Source organism: Camelina sativa, chromosome 7 (assembly GCF_030686135.1).
Source record: "Camelina sativa cultivar CO46 ecotype springtype chromosome 7, ASM3068613v1".
In the NCBI taxonomy this organism is placed as follows: Eukaryota; Viridiplantae; Streptophyta; class Magnoliopsida; order Brassicales; family Brassicaceae; genus Camelina; species Camelina sativa.
The window spans coordinates 28,324,723-28,339,869 of NC_141886.1; the positions used below are offsets into that span (position 1 = coordinate 28,324,723).

Here is a 15,147-nt window from a genome sequence, read left to right on the forward strand (position 1 = left end):
CAGCTCCTGCTCTTACTTTTACTAGTGAAAATGGTAGTGACAAAAAGTAATTATACTTTCATTTGATTACTTTTAAAGAAAATATATATATATATATATATATATATATATATATATATTTTTTGACAACAGAGACAATATTATTACATTTAACAAATTATATAAAATATAAAAATAAAAATGGAGATAGTACCAACAAAGTAGAGAGATATCACTTTCATTTTAACTGAATTTCCATATTATTCATGTATAAACTTTTTATTCAAAAAATAATTTACAACCTAATTCGGTAATTCCTTCCTAATATATTTTTTTTCTTGATTTCATTTCATAATAATATAATATAAAAAATGGTTAAAACAATAAGAAAAAAAAAAAAAAAAAAAAAAAAAAAAAAAAAAAAAAGGGCTACGTTCTTCTAGCGAACTCCTTTCATTCGTTTCTTCTTGTCTAAAGTCTAATAAAACTCATCATCATCAGTTTTCTTATCTCTCTCGCCTCTTCCTTCTCCCGTCGTCCACCATTGATTACGGTAAGATTCACCTTAATCCACTAGAGAGAGAGAGAGAGAACTCATTCTCTGTATTCACATAGTTTCCTTTGCTTTAACCCTGGATTGGGCAAAAATTGCGGCGTATGGAATCCGCCGCTTAATTAATTACCCGACCAGCTCGTGTTTTTCGAACAACCCACATCGGATTTTGTTAGAAATGTTTTGCCTTTTTTTTTTTTTTTTTAATAATCTTAGTTGATGAACAACTCCTAATGTATGTGTTGTGATGGGTCTTTGATTGCTTATTATGTGTTTGAACTTTTGAAGTATGTTTGTTAAACTGAAATTGAAATTTGATGTTTTGTCTATGAATTTTTTGAAATCTGTGTTGTTTTTAGCTCAAGGGTTTGGGTTTAGCATTCTGTGTTTATAAGAGAGTAAGAAAAGCTAACCTAATTGGTGTTTGCAGGGAGTGTGTATTATTGAGCTATAATATATGGCTTCTATACAATTTGGAAGTACTTGTGTTGCTCAATGGAGTATTCGTCCTCAATTTGCAGTCAGAGCTTATTATCCCACCAGAGTCCAATCCACTCGCCAACAATAGTATGATTTTGTTTTCTTTCTGGATTGCATTTAGTAGTTCTTGACATAGAGTGGAATTGAAACTAGTTTTGGTTTATAGACTTTCAAAGAATTTTACTTTGTTCACTTTGCACATCTTAGTCTTCGTAGAGTTGTTATTATAAGTTAGTGTTGTGTGATTTCTAGACTGAAACTAGTTATATAATGGAGGGAAAGGAGGGAAGAGTTATATAATCTGAAATAGCATTAAAGGTTTTTTCCTTTTCACAACCTTGCAGTTCCATGAACCAAATAAATTGTTTGGGAGCTTCAAAGTCGAGTATGTTCTCACATGGGTCCTTGCCTTTCTTGTCAATGACGGGAATGTCCAGTAATATGCATCCTCGCAGAGGATCTCGTTTCACTGTTAGAGCTGATGCCGTATGTCTTCCTATTCCCTTTTCAGAATTCGTTTATCTCCGCTTCACTAGTTATCATGATTTTGATTGCTTTCTTTTGGGTGATTGTGTCCAATTCTAGGATTACTATTCGGTACTCGGAGTTTCGAAAAACGCAACCAAATCTGAGATCAAAAGTGGTATGTTTCTGTTTTTCTAAATGGGAGAAACTCCCTTGTATATGGATGATTTGCATCTATTCCAATGCATGATCAAACCCATGGTTTGTATTTTTTTGTGTTGGTTTTGACTTGTACTCTTCGGTATGACACTGATTTTCTCTTCCTTGCTCTTGTTTCAGCTTACCGGAAGCTGGCTAGGAACTACCATCCAGATGTGAACAAGTAAGTGAAAAAAACTTCATTTGATGAAGATAGGTGCTGTATATCTTGACAACAAGAGGATAGGAATTAGGATCGATACTCAAGTACAAGATAAGAACCTTGATCTCTGTTAGCAAAATGTAAGATATGCCAAAAGAAACAAGATGACTGGAAAACTTAGAATTTAGATTATGTTGTTCTACAGATTGGGAAAACCAGGTGTACCTTCAAAACTCATATGCATTAGCGAAATACGAAATGCTCAGAAACTAAAATATAGAAGTATCAGTCTTCTTTGCCTTCAAGACTGATACTTCTAAGTTAGAAAATTGTGACCATCTTGTTTACATGTTTATTATGTGCTTACAGGGATCCTGGCGCAGAAGAGAAATTCAAAGAGATAAGTAATGCATATGAGGTGAAATGAAACCCAACTTCTCCTTTGTTTCTCTATTATGCAAGTTCAAACTTCTAGAGATGTTTTTTTTAACCTTTTTAGGTTTCTGTTGACTAAAGAACAAAATTTTGTTCTGCAGGTTTTATCAGATGATGAAAAGAAATCTCTTTACGATAGGTATGGTGAGGCCGGAGTTAAAGGTCCTGGTGGGATGGGAGGCATGGGGGTATGTTGTTCAAAATTTACAGATTTATTCTTTATTGACACTCGAAGCCAACTCTCTGATCACTTCTTGGTTTTGTTTTTGTTTTTATATTAACTTTCAATAGGATTTCAGTAATCCGTTCGATCTATTCGAGTCACTATTCGAAGGCTTCGGTGGGGGAGGAGGAGGTGGAATGGGTAGAGGTTCAAGAAGCAGAGCCGTGGATGGTCAAGATGAGTATTACTCGCTAATCTTGAACTTCAAAGAAGCGGTTTTTGGGATGGAGAAAGAGATAGAGATATCTCGGCTCGAGAGCTGTGGGACTTGCGATGGTTCAGGTGCAAAACCGGGAACCACACCGACCAAATGCACCACGTGTGGCGGACAAGGTCAAGTGGTTTCATCGGCAAGAACTCCTCTCGGCGTGTTCCAACAAGTCATGACTTGTTCTTCCTGTAACGGTACTGGAGAGATCTCAACACCGTGTGGTACTTGCTCTGGAGATGGACGCGTGAGGAAGACGAAACGGATAAGTCTCAAAGTACCAGCCGGGGTCGATTCAGGTAGCCGGTTAAGAGTGAGAGGAGAAGGCAATGCCGGGAAGAGAGGCGGGTCACCGGGAGATCTGTTTGTTGTTATAGAAGTTATACCAGACCCGGTTTTGAAACGAGACGATACAAATATTCTCTACACTTGCAAGATATCGTATATTGATGCGATTTTAGGGACAACACTGAAAGTGCCAACAGTGGATGGGACAGTAGATTTGAAAGTACCAGCAGGGACACAACCTAGCACGACGCTTGTGATGGCGAAAAAGGGAGTTCCAGTATTGAACAAGAGTAATATGAGAGGGGATCAGTTGGTGAGGGTGCAAGTGGAGATACCTAAGAGATTGAGCAAAGAGGAGAAGAAACTTATTGAAGAGCTTGCTGATGTGAGCAAGAACAAGACTGCTAATAGCACCAGTAGATGATTAGAAACACAAATTTTTTGACATTGACAATGACAATGTGAATCTCTATATATATACATTGTTCAACCCTGGCTTGTGATATTTAGTAAAAGCTCTTGCAAAAGAGGAAGCATTAAAGAAGCAAGTGGAGGAAGATGATTGTTGTTGTAGTGAAGGGGAAAAGGAACTTTTAGAATTCATTTTTTGTGGTTTGAATTTTTAGTCTAATGTATCAAAACCTGTTGGGGTTTAAAATAGGCTTTCAAATTGGAATTTATTGGTGATTAGAAATGGGTTTCAGTTTCAAACCACCAAGAATAAAAAAAGGAATTGCGACCTAGTCTGAAATTAAGAGGACAAGCAGTAAAAATTCTGGAATGGGGTGAGAGAGGCTCGAACTCTCGACCTCAGGATCACTCAATAGCTATGAGACCTACGCGCTAGCCAACTGCGCCACCACCCCAAGTTGTAAATTATTTAACAGCATATATATCATAACAGTGTTTTCTAAAGGCGAAACTTACATTACAACTTCTGCTTAAGAAAGAATGATCAATCTTTTGGTTCTCAGACTTCTGCTTAACAAAAGAATCACCTTTAATCATCATGTTCGAAGCTTCTACAAAATACACATATTGTTAAGCTGGTGGACACAATACTCTGAAACTAAAACTTCAAAATCTTTCAATTTACTGACACAAGTGACAACAATGAAACATTATATTGCCAGTTCTTCCAATCAAGTTTTTGGTCTCAGTTTCCTGAAAGACATTGATCTCAATCATGTTCGAAGCTTTTGTCAAACATACATATTTTCTTAAGCTGGTAGACACAATACTCTTGAAATCAAAGCTTCAAAATCTTTCAGTCTAATAAAAAAAAATGGAACATCTTGCTACCAAAAAGGTTGAGAGTAGAACAACAATCTTCTGCGACTTGTCAATTTTCAAAGATCCCTAACTCATTAAATATTCAACTCGAAAGGTTCACGAGATTTCACAACCATCATGAACTGAATTATTTTTTTTTTACTACAATGGACCTAAAAGATCTGACAAGATAGAACACAAAGAGCAGTTGGTTAAAACTTCCAACTGGTTACAATGCAGTACCTCCTCCATCCGACATAAGAGAAGCGGCAGCTGCAGCGGCGGTTGGCACAACTCCCGTGGAGATAAATGGTTTCGACAAGTGAACAAGCCTGAAACATAACATTGTTGAATTAGATCATCAAACATCAGAGTGTATATATAACATGGGGGTAAATGACAAAAATGATCTTACGGGGCGAGAAATTCGCAGAAAGATGAAACCGCAGCAGCAACTTCGCTGTAATTAACAGGTGTTGCAGGAGCTGTCACATCAACAATCTGCATCCCAGGTGTAACAGGAACTGCCTCATCTATAGCATGAACTTTAGGCATCTTATTAACCGAAGACACAGAGACGCTTATGTTGGCAGTGCGTTGGAAATGAAAGGCGAACCCGACTTTGAGAAGCTCATGGTCTAGTTTGTAACCGAGTGCATTGAACATACGCAAAGCGTTCTTGCTTACTTTACTTTCAACCATAGCTCTTACCATAACAGAGATTTGATCAGCTCCAGGACCTCTCATTGCACCTCCAACATGTTTAACAGTCCTAGAAAATTCATAAATTAGATTCCTTTGGATGAAGCAACAACAAGGAGAAGAAGGAGATGTACCATGTGGGCTCTGGTTGATCAAGATCACATAGAAGCCTAACTTCAGAGGACACATTTCCTGAGAAAAAAAAAAGGGGAAAGATTTCACAATGTGGATTTTATTATGATTCATACATAGGATGCCTTAGTTCAATATGTGTGAATTTGAAGGGAGTTACCAAGACTTGGGCCGCTTTTCAAACAAAGCTCATGAACTCTCAGACGTTCGCGTTGAACACCACAGAGACCTTGAAGAAGAATCTCAAGTGCTTCAACATGCTGCAAAAATTGAGAGAGACAGAGAGAGAGAGAGAGAGAGAGAGAGAGAAAAAAAAAACAAAAATTTAATCAAATTCTGAATTTTTCAAGTTAGGGTTTTTCGATTTGGCAACGAATCAAAGCTATAAATTAACTTGGAATTTTTCGTAAAACCCAGAGAAAAAAAAAATAGAAAAAACAGAAAACGCACTTGTGTCTCGATGATTCCTTGAACTACACACTCCATTGAATTGTTTTTCTTCAGTTCAAAGTACTTCTGCAAAAACCCAGTAAAGATTGATCGATCACAAATCCCCCCGATTAAAACCCGAGACAAGTGAATTCTGAGCAAAACCAAATCCGAAGGCGATATTCAATAAAATTAAACGAAATCTTACTGTGAAATCACACCATCGTCCTCGAGAGTACATCAGCAGAGTTTTTTTTAAGAGTGACAAGAATTATATAGTGTAGTTAAATATCTATGTATAACAGAATAAACAAAATGGCCTATTAGCTCAGTTGGTTAGAGCGTCGTGCTAATAACGCGAAGGTCACAGGTTCGATCCCTGTATAGGCCACTTTTTTAATTTTGTTTTTCCTTAAAATCTCACTTTTAAACTGGCCATCACACTGGTTTTTGTTCTCGGTTATGGTTAACGTGGTAAAATATAGTATTTTTGTTATCTCAATTAATAATTATATAAAAAAAAACCGGTTTCGTAATGTGAAAAAGTAGTATCAACTATCAAGTATCAACTATTTAAATCACCAAACTTATTATAATCATTGTTCAACTATGTTCATTTATCCATCGTGAGGGAACATTCCTGATGAAGAATTCAGATAATAAACATGTCAAAATGGCAATTCTTGGAAACATCTTGAACTCCCTCACAAGTGTGTTTGTGAACATAAGAAGGGACAATGCAATAGGATTACTCCCATGGACAAGAGATTTAATCTAATCCTAGGGACTTGGATGCAAGCTCAATGGTCTTAGATGCATGTTTGGTTTTCTTCTCCTTCTTTGAGAGGATGGAAGAAACTCAAACTTCTCTACAAACAAAAGAGAAGAACAAAACAGTTAGATACAGATTGAATTATATATATATATATATATATTTAAATGTGGTATCCAAGCAGTGTCGTGCTTACTTAATAAAAAATGGGGCAATAGCCCTAGGCCACATCCTTGATATATTTTTTTAGGCCACATTTGACAAATATTTTTTTATAGATTTATTTAGTTAATTTCAATGTTTAAGTGTTTTTAACTACAAATTTGAACTTTATCATCATTATCATTAATCTTTTTGTTATCATCTTTTATAATTCTTAGTATTGATTCAAAAACTCTATAAATTTTTATTTTAACACAAATTTTAGATGATATATTGTTAGTTAAGTTTTCTAAAATTTTCTATTACAAAATTTCGCTTCAAGCCTGTTGGATCATTGGCACGGCACTGTATCCAAGTTTAGATCCCGTAAATAAATAAGCAGAGCTGATCCTCTTTTTTTTTTTTCGGCAGAGCTGATCACTCAGTCAACAATTAAAGCGTTGTGTTAATAATAGAGACCTATTACCACAATTCAAAAAAAAAAAAAATACTTAACTAGGCCACATCTTGAGAGTCTATATATAATAGTGTATGGCTTAATTTTGTAGCTAATAGAAGGGCAATTTGGCTCCATTGCTTTTGTGTGTTTTTTTTTTACATTTCTTTCAATTTTTTAATAGAAGTTTCTTTGTCCTAATTTTCTTAATTTGACTATTATTAATTTGTATACTAAACAGAATCATTAACCAAAAGGAAGAGAAAAAAAACTAGATAAAGGTAAAACGCATATTTATGTGTGGTTAAACTAAACAATACAAATATATTGTCTTTCACTATACAATTGTCTTTTCTAAACAATACAAATATTTGTTAAATGAAGTAAAATTAGAGGTAAGAAGAACATATCTATCGTTTTGCCGTCCGCCTCTAATTTGTTCAGACCGGCCTTGATATTTGGAATTTAATGGTAATTAATATGGTATCGACGTATCGCAAAACAAGTTTTGGTGGCTAATCAAAACAATGATTCAAGATGGAAATGTAAAACTAAATCACATGGAACACGAAGGTCACAGGTTCATATTGTCTCAGTTTTCTCCTTTCTTAATGTAAAAGTAAAACTAATCAAATTGTTTCAGTATATATTAAAAATGGAGATGAGAGTGAGAGGCTACGGGATTATTTCAGAGGATGGGAAAATATATAAAAGTTTAAGCTGAGATAGTTTAACAAATTATAAGAAAAGATGGAGACAATAGAACAAATGGCCTATTAGCTCAGTTGGTTAGAGCGTCGTGCTAATAACGTGAAGGTCACAGGTTCGATCCCTCGCTGGAGGAAGTAAAGTGGACTACGAGTTCAAGGTTGTTTTGATCGGCGGTTCAGGCGGTAGGGAAGTCGCAGCTACTCGCTCCGTTCACTATCATTTTTTGAATTCAGTATTCCAAAGCTATCGTTTTACTATAGTATCATAGTAATGTGGGTGCTTCGATTAGTGACATTCTTGTTCTTTTGCTCTATATATATAGGCATTCCTCGATGGTTAGAACAGCTACGAGCACACGCCGATAAGAACGCTGTCATCATCCTGATCGGTAACAAGACGGATTTAGAAAACCAGAGGTCAGTTCCACTAAACTCTACGTGGGGTATTTTGAAGAATTTGGTGGGCATTTAAAAAATTTGAAATTTTGATAAATTTTAGGGAAGTTGATATGATTTATGTTAAAATTCTTTCAAATCCCACATAAAACCATGAGATTTGGATTTCTGTACTTTTAACTAAACAAATCCTCCTAAATCCACGAACTGTTTTGAATAATAATGGATTTTAAAGTATATTTTTAAATCATCAGTTCAATAACAATGGATTTGAATAGACTTTTTAAAATCTATGATTAAATAACAGATTTGTAAATTTTATACAAATCATTTAAAATGTAAATTGAATACACGCCCCTACAAATGTAGAGAATTCTTTCAACACTCTTTTTGCTGAGATCTTCAACACGATCAAACATTGTTAATTGGTCCTGTACTTTCAGATTTTTGAAATATAAAGAGGTTTAGAAATTAGAACAAAATCTTTCTTTCTTTTTTTATGTCCTTCCATCAAAAGTCATCATGATTCATGATGATGCTTATATGAAAAGAATATGGAGGGAGTAAGTGGATAACAGAAAAAGCACAAAAAGCAGTACAACTGAAGTTATATAGGAGAGTTTTAAGCTGTTTCCATAGCTTGAGGACCGCCTGAATCGCCATTGCTTCCATTTACCGAACCACCTTCAGTTTTTGGTGTTTTCTCGGCAAATCTCTCTAGCAGCTCCTGGCAATCTGCAGCAGTGGCCATTACAGCCAAACTAGCCTTCCCTCTCCAGCAACTGATGGCTATTGTTGACGCATCCACTTTTACTGGTTCTTCACCTGAGGTTACCAGCAAAACCATGAAATTCACACACTACACGATCAAAAATAAAATATTATCTTATGAAAACCAATTCATACGCACCATCACTGAGAATCACCACGCAGCTTCCCATGACAAGGTCAGTTGCTTTCTGGGCCAACTGTGGGTTGACAAAATCCATAAACTTGATCGATTTGTCTTGCAATAGAAGTTTGAAGTCTGCCATTGGGGTGTAAAGTACTTGCTTAGTGATGTATGGAAGGATCACAGGTAGTCCCTCGGATGATATGCGGAATGGGCACAGCGTGCTTGAACCTTCTTTTGCCGATTGTCTCTCCTGTGTTTCAATTAGTTGCAACAACTCTTAAGTTTCACTTTTGCAGCTTGCGCTAAATCAACCGAAACAACAAGTGAGGAAAGAATATTGTACTTACAAACATCTTGAGGCCAACAGAAGCGATCTTAAGCTGCTGCCCGACTGCAAAATTCAACTGAAGAACTTCCTTAACCGATTTTGAAACATAGTAAATCCTCTTAACGCTGCTTGTGTCGTTGTTTCTTGCCACGAGATGACCATGCAATGGAAATGATTCATCTTTGATACCGTAGAATTCCTTGATGCCATTGATTACTATTTCATCTTTCACGAAAACAACAGGGTCAAAGCCTTTCCACTTCCCTTGCATCGGTACTTTTCTCTTGTCTCCCACATTACTCGAATTGGCTTCTTTATCTTCTGTGATGCTTTCTCCTTCTGTTATTTTCTTCTCAGGCTCCAAACTATCATCTTTCTCATTGTTTGAATCTGCTTCAATAACTTTTTCCGCTGCACTCTCATCTTGTACAGCATCCACTGTAACAACAGCTTCTGTACTCAGAGACTTTTCTGTCGAGTCAGCAGGCTTAGCAGAAGAGTTCCTTTTTGGATTTGGTTTCTCCTGAAATTCTGTGAGTAAACTACAGATAAGTTCTACAGATCCATAGGTGAATAAACAAACCAGAAGTTCTCCCAAAAAAAAAGTTCACCTGGTAAGGGAGAAACTTTGTGAAGGACCGCGATAAAGAATGCTCCGGTGTTCTGGTCATGAGGCATTATCCTCATGCAACGTTCAAGTGGAAGATCAGAGACTTCCTCGGCTGCTTCATCAGGAGTAGCATCCACCACAGGATTATCTGTTTCTTCGGATCCATTAGTCAAGTCCTTGATGTTTTTCCCACAAGGAAACATACTCACAAGAACTCCGCCTCTACGGTTTTGTGGAACGTCTTTGTAAGAAGTAAACCACCCACCCTTATCACGCACCTGGATTAAACAAAGACAAGGCAAACACAAATGAGTAAATCCCACTAGATTCTAGAGATGAGGGTTTGTTCATTCGTTAGTGAAGGTAGAAACTGACCTTCCATTTCTTTAGACCTGGTCTTCGTATAAGTTCAGGAAGCTTATCGGAAACATCTACAAGTTCAACAGAGTCTCCACACCTCCTTAGAATCTGTATTCAAGCAATGGTTATTATGCGGTTACAGCTATAACAGGTTTATAATGAAACGTAAAGAAGTTGTCTGAAATATTACCTCAGCAACAACAGCTTCGTCCTCCACTGGGTTCATTGAGCAAGTTGAGTAAATCATCTTTCCACCAACTTTCAACAGAGATAAACCTGGACAAGACCAAGCAGACATGTTTACAATAGGAAGGTCATTCTACAAGCAATTCCATTTGAGACATGTAAGAAATAAAAAAATTACCTCTCATAGCAAGAATAATCTGAAGGCTATGAAGTCCATTGCCCATTCCAGAGTTCCTGTACAGAAACCAAAAGCAATAAGAAATTCAAGAACCAATGCCATATATTGCCTCATAACATTGCCGATAGGCTTAAAATGGCAAAGGTGAAAATACCATTTCCGCCAGATATCTGGAGCCTTGCGCAGTGTACCATCACCACTACATGGAACATCACACAGAACACGGTCAAAGGCAAGTTGATTAATGGGCATACTTTCACTTATTCCTTTCTCGGAAGCTCGGGATTTGTTAAAACGACAACCAGGAAACTGTTGCCCTTCATGATTCGTCACTATCAAGTTGGATGTGCACATTCTCTTTGTTTGGTGAATGAGAAGGTTAGATCTTTTAAAATCAACATCATTAGCCGCCACCTGATTATTAAGGGAAGAACAATCAAATCATCTATCTACCTAACACCAGATTTAGAAAGTAAAAGATATGTATAGCAACACAAACCAGTCCCTTAGGTAGAGATCCTGGTTCTGATGCTTCATGTATAATCTCAAGCAGCTGGAAAGTTTTGGAACCCGGTGCAGCACACACTGTTAGAGACAAAGATAAATAGATCAGTAACCATTGAATGCATACTTTCCAGGAAAGCGAATTTAGTCATGGTCATTTCTTCTTTTTGCAAGGCAGATACTTGTTTGAGCGAGCCTTTCGAAATTTCTAGGTCTCAAAACAATCTCAAATGAAAATTCACTCACTGTCAAGTACAAAATGATCTGGATGTACATCTAGGAAGAGGGGAGGTACCTGCACGATTAAATTAAACAACGCTTTGTAAATGTTTGTAACAACAAGGCAATGTTAATGGTGGAAAAGAGTATTAAACCATCTTACCATGCTAACAGCTTCCTGCCTAGTGATGTTACCAACTTCATTTTCTAACTTCAGAAATTCATGAAACCTGAAAAGACCACAATGAAGCACAACAAACACACTAGTTCTTAAACCATATACAGAGTAACTAGAATTGCTTAAATAACCCTTAATAGGTCATTCTAGTAAAAATAAAGTGACTAGAAGCATTCATATGTTAGTGAAAACGTACTTCTCAAGTGTCTGATTTTTTCTAATCTCCTTTCGAGAAAAATTAGAATGCCAAGCAAGATTCTTCGGATACCAAGGCAAGGGCTTAATAGCCTCCAATTCACCACCTTCTATGGCCTTAAAAAGCAAAAACCAATATGAGATAAATAAGTTTCTGAGTATAATAGAGATAGACCGTATAAAATGACAATCAGAAACATTGCATTTACCTCTGCCTGAAGTGATTTCATAAAATCATTCTCCAAGATTGATATAATTTCATCGCAAAACTGGCCACTGCAGTTCATAAAAGTGGGAAACAAAGAAGCATCTGGTAAGCAATCCAAGACTATACCCTAAACCTCACTGAGACTAAGACCAAATAACACAGTAGCATTACTAACTTGGAGTTAACCCTAAACGCAGCAGGTAAAGGCTTACGAAGAATCTCCATGAACAAATCCCACTCTTCAGCTTTCACTACCCCTTGTTCCTAACAACACAAAACACACAAGAGTTTATAAAACCACAACAAAAATCAAATCCATTAATCCAATACAGAATAGCGAATATGTTACCTTGTAATACTCTTCGAAATTAGGGTTAACAGTGATAATAGGTTCCCAAGTAGGTTTTTGCTCCGGTGCGGCGGCGTCATCGGAACCATCAACGGTAGTATCGGATTTAGAACGTTTCCAAACATTCTCTCTGTTTTCTTTGAAATCTTTTCTCTGAGAACGACCTCTGTGTCTTCCTCCTCTTCCCATCTTCGCAGCTTCCGATGGGACAATAACAAAAAAGTTCGATTTCCGCCGCCGGATTCGAAAAATAAAATCTCTTGAGTAAACTTTACCACAACTGAAGAAGAAGAGAAGAGAAGTGTGTTTGTTTCTTCTTCGTTTTCTTCTCGGGCTTTGTTAATGGGCTTTAGGGTTTTCGTTTGATGGCCCAGATTCTATTTAACACAGCATCACTGAGTCTGTTTAATTAGAGAATTAGTTCGGTTTGATTCGGTTCAATATGATGAATACCGGTTCAGCAAATCTCAAATGACATACATAAGTTCTTCTGAATCTTCTCCGGGCGAATTCGCCGGCGACAATTAACGGCCGATGAACATATCGAATGTGAGTAAGGCCGAGCTTCTTCTTCTTCATCGTCCTCTCATACCAAAACTCAATCGTTCGCTGTACTCATATTCTCAGCGTCGTACTCGATCCCTTCCCCATCACAGAGACAAACCCATAAACTGGAACTCCACTCACAGTTTCGTTCTCCACAACCCGCTTCTTTCATTACTCGAAAAATGCAAGCTTTTGTTCCACTTAAAGCAAATTCAAGCTCAGATGGTAATCACTGGCTTGATTCTAGACCCATTCGCTTCAAGCCGGTTAATTGCTTTCTGCGCGTTATCAGAATCAAGGTATCTCGATTACTGTGTGAAGATTCTGAGAGGTGTTGAGAACCCTAATGCGTTCTCTTGGAATGTAACGATTAGAGGATTCTCCGAGAGCGAGAGTCCTAAAGAATCGTTTTTGTTATACAAGCAGATGCTTAGACATGGTTGTTGTGGGTGTAGACCTGATCATTTCACTTACCCTGTTTTATTCAAGGTTTGTGCTGATCTTGGGTTGAATAGTTTAGGTCACATGATTCTTGGGCATGTTTTAAAGCTGAGATTGGAATTGGTTGGTCATGTGCATAACGCGTCGATTCATATGTTTGCTTCTTGTGGTGATATGGGAAATGCGCAGAAGTTGTTCGATGAAAGTCCTGTGAGGGATTTGGTTTCTTGGAATTGTTTGATTAATGGGTATAAGAAGATTGGGGAGGCAGAGAAGGCGATACAGGTTTATAAGAAAATGGAGTCTGATGGAGTTAAGCCTGATGATGTGACGATGATTGGTTTGGTTTCTTCTTGTGCAATGTTGGGGAATTTGAATCTTGGGAAAGAGTTTTATGAATACGTTAAAGAACACGGACTGAGATTGACAGTTCCTCTTGCGAATTCTCTGATGGATATGTTCTCAAAATGCGGAGATGTTCAGGAGGCGCGGAGAATATTTGATAACTTGGAGAAGAGAACAATCGTGTCGTGGACTACGATTATTTCAGGCTATGCTAGAAGTGGTCTGCTTGATGTTTCAAGGAAGCTTTTTGATGATATGGAAGAAAAAGATGTTGTGCTGTGGAATGCAATAATCGGTGGATCAGTCCAAGCCAAGCGTGGTCAAGACGCTTTGGCTTTGTTCCAGGAGATGCAAACGAGTAACACAAAGCCTGACGAAATCACCATGATCCATTGCCTCTCTGCGTGTTCTCAGCTTGGTGCTCTTGATGTTGGCATTTGGATTCATCGTTACATCGAGAAACGCAATCTTAGTCTCAACGTTGCGCTAGGAACTTCATTGGTCGACATGTATGCCAAATGTGGTAACATCTCGGAAGCTATTAATGTTTTCCACGGAATTCAAACAAGAAACTCGCTTACATACACAGCTATAATCGGAGGTTTAGCACTTCACGGAGATGCATCCACTGCTATATCATACTTTGATGAAATGATTGATGCAGGATTAGCCCCAGACGAGATCACTTTCATAGGGCTATTGTCAGCTTGTTGCCATGCTGGATTGATCCAAACCGGCCGTGATTATTTCTCTCAGATGAAGTCTAGATTCAACCTAAATCCCCAACTGAAACATTACTCTATAATGGTTGATCTGCTAGGGAGAGCCGGGCTATTGGAAGAAGCGGACAAGCTCATGGAAAGTATGCCAATGGAGGCAGATGCTGCGGTTTGGGGAGCTTTATTATTCGGTTGCAGGGTGCACGGTAATGTTGCACTGGGGAAGAAAGCGGCTAAGAAGCTTCTCGAACTTGATCCGACTGATAGCGGGATCTATGTGTTGTTGGATGGCCTGTATGGAGAGGCTAATATGTGGGAAGATGCAAAGAGAGCGAGGAGGATGATGAACGAGAGAGGTGTAGAGAAGGTTCCTGGTTGTAGTTCTATCGAGGTTAACGGAGTTTTCGTTGAGTTTATCGTTAGGGATAAATCGAGACCGGAATCTGAGAAGATCTATGATTGCTTACATTGTCTTGGAAGACATATGGGGCGGAGCTCGTTGAGTGTACTTTATTTGGACATGACATTACTTAGAAGTTAGAACCAATGGGATTAAATGAAACTGCTGAATTTTATTTAGGGCATGTTTGGTGTAATATAACTTACAAATGGGTTTAAGAAATCTAACAGAAAACAAAAAAAAAACAAAAAAAACTCAACATTTCTCATGTATTAATTGACCAGTAAGAAATATCAAAGTGCGATTTATTTATTTAGATTTAACACTTGTAAAAGAGTGACAATTTTAAGCCTTGGGTTAAAATTCGTCCAAACCGTTTGAACTAAATCATGGACACATATTGTTTAGTGTATCTATAGCCCAAAGCAAGACATAAAAAACCATAAAATAGCCCCACATCAAGGAACCATTGTCGTGAGGGAG

The 15,147-nt window shown here is 37.5% G+C and overlaps 4 protein-coding genes and 2 non-coding genes across 6 annotated transcripts; 3 read left to right on the forward strand and 3 right to left on the reverse strand.

Moving 5' to 3' along the window:
- Window positions 1-340: 340 nt before the first annotated feature.
- LOC104702774 (chaperone protein dnaJ A6, chloroplastic) lies at window positions 341-3,519 on the forward strand. The gene is made up of 8 exons (XM_087459597.1): window positions 341-532; window positions 963-1,099; window positions 1,357-1,498; window positions 1,598-1,655; window positions 1,817-1,859; window positions 2,208-2,256; window positions 2,375-2,461; window positions 2,565-3,519. Exons 2-8 carry the CDS (start codon window positions 990-992, stop codon window positions 3,414-3,416), a joined length of 1,341 nt encoding a protein of 446 aa, XP_087315723.1. The 5' UTR covers window positions 341-532; window positions 963-989; the 3' UTR covers window positions 3,417-3,519.
- A 254-nt stretch (window positions 3,520-3,773) lies between these two features.
- Window positions 3,774-3,858, reverse strand: TRNAM-CAU (transfer RNA methionine (anticodon CAU)). The gene is given in 2 exon segments: window positions 3,774-3,809; window positions 3,821-3,858. It is a non-coding gene; the product is annotated as a tRNA-Met (tRNA).
- A 377-nt stretch (window positions 3,859-4,235) lies between these two features.
- LOC104702775 (mediator of RNA polymerase II transcription subunit 18) lies at window positions 4,236-5,809 on the reverse strand. Its single transcript, XM_010418694.3, has 6 exons — window positions 5,736-5,809; window positions 5,549-5,614; window positions 5,259-5,358; window positions 5,101-5,158; window positions 4,680-5,036; window positions 4,236-4,596 (listed from the first exon to the last, which is right to left on the reverse strand). Exons 1-6 carry the CDS (start codon window positions 5,766-5,768, stop codon window positions 4,494-4,496), a joined length of 717 nt encoding a protein of 238 aa, XP_010416996.1. The 5' UTR covers window positions 5,769-5,809; the 3' UTR covers window positions 4,236-4,493.
- A 35-nt stretch (window positions 5,810-5,844) lies between these two features.
- TRNAI-AAU (transfer RNA isoleucine (anticodon AAU)) lies at window positions 5,845-5,918 on the forward strand. The gene has a single exon. It is a non-coding gene; the product is annotated as a tRNA-Ile (tRNA).
- Window positions 5,919-8,474: 2,556 nt separating this feature from the next.
- Window positions 8,475-12,679, reverse strand: LOC104702776 (uncharacterized). Its single transcript, XM_010418695.3, has 15 exons — window positions 12,214-12,679; window positions 12,040-12,128; window positions 11,866-11,932; window positions 11,658-11,773; window positions 11,447-11,513; window positions 11,311-11,359; window positions 11,060-11,145; window positions 10,715-10,974; window positions 10,561-10,616; window positions 10,387-10,472; window positions 10,212-10,304; window positions 9,838-10,114; window positions 9,246-9,757; window positions 8,914-9,148; window positions 8,475-8,828 (listed from the first exon to the last, which is right to left on the reverse strand). Exons 1-15 carry the CDS (start codon window positions 12,400-12,402, stop codon window positions 8,626-8,628), a joined length of 2,385 nt encoding a protein of 794 aa, XP_010416997.2. The 5' UTR covers window positions 12,403-12,679; the 3' UTR covers window positions 8,475-8,625.
- Window positions 12,680-12,747: 68 nt separating this feature from the next.
- Window positions 12,748-14,848, forward strand: LOC104702777 (pentatricopeptide repeat-containing protein At2g22410, mitochondrial). Its single transcript, XM_010418697.3, has one exon. The coding sequence runs from the start codon at window positions 12,748-12,750 to the stop codon at window positions 14,803-14,805; it is 2,058 nt and encodes a 685-aa protein (XP_010416999.2). The 3' UTR covers window positions 14,806-14,848.
- The last annotated feature ends 299 nt before the right edge of the window (window positions 14,849-15,147 follow it).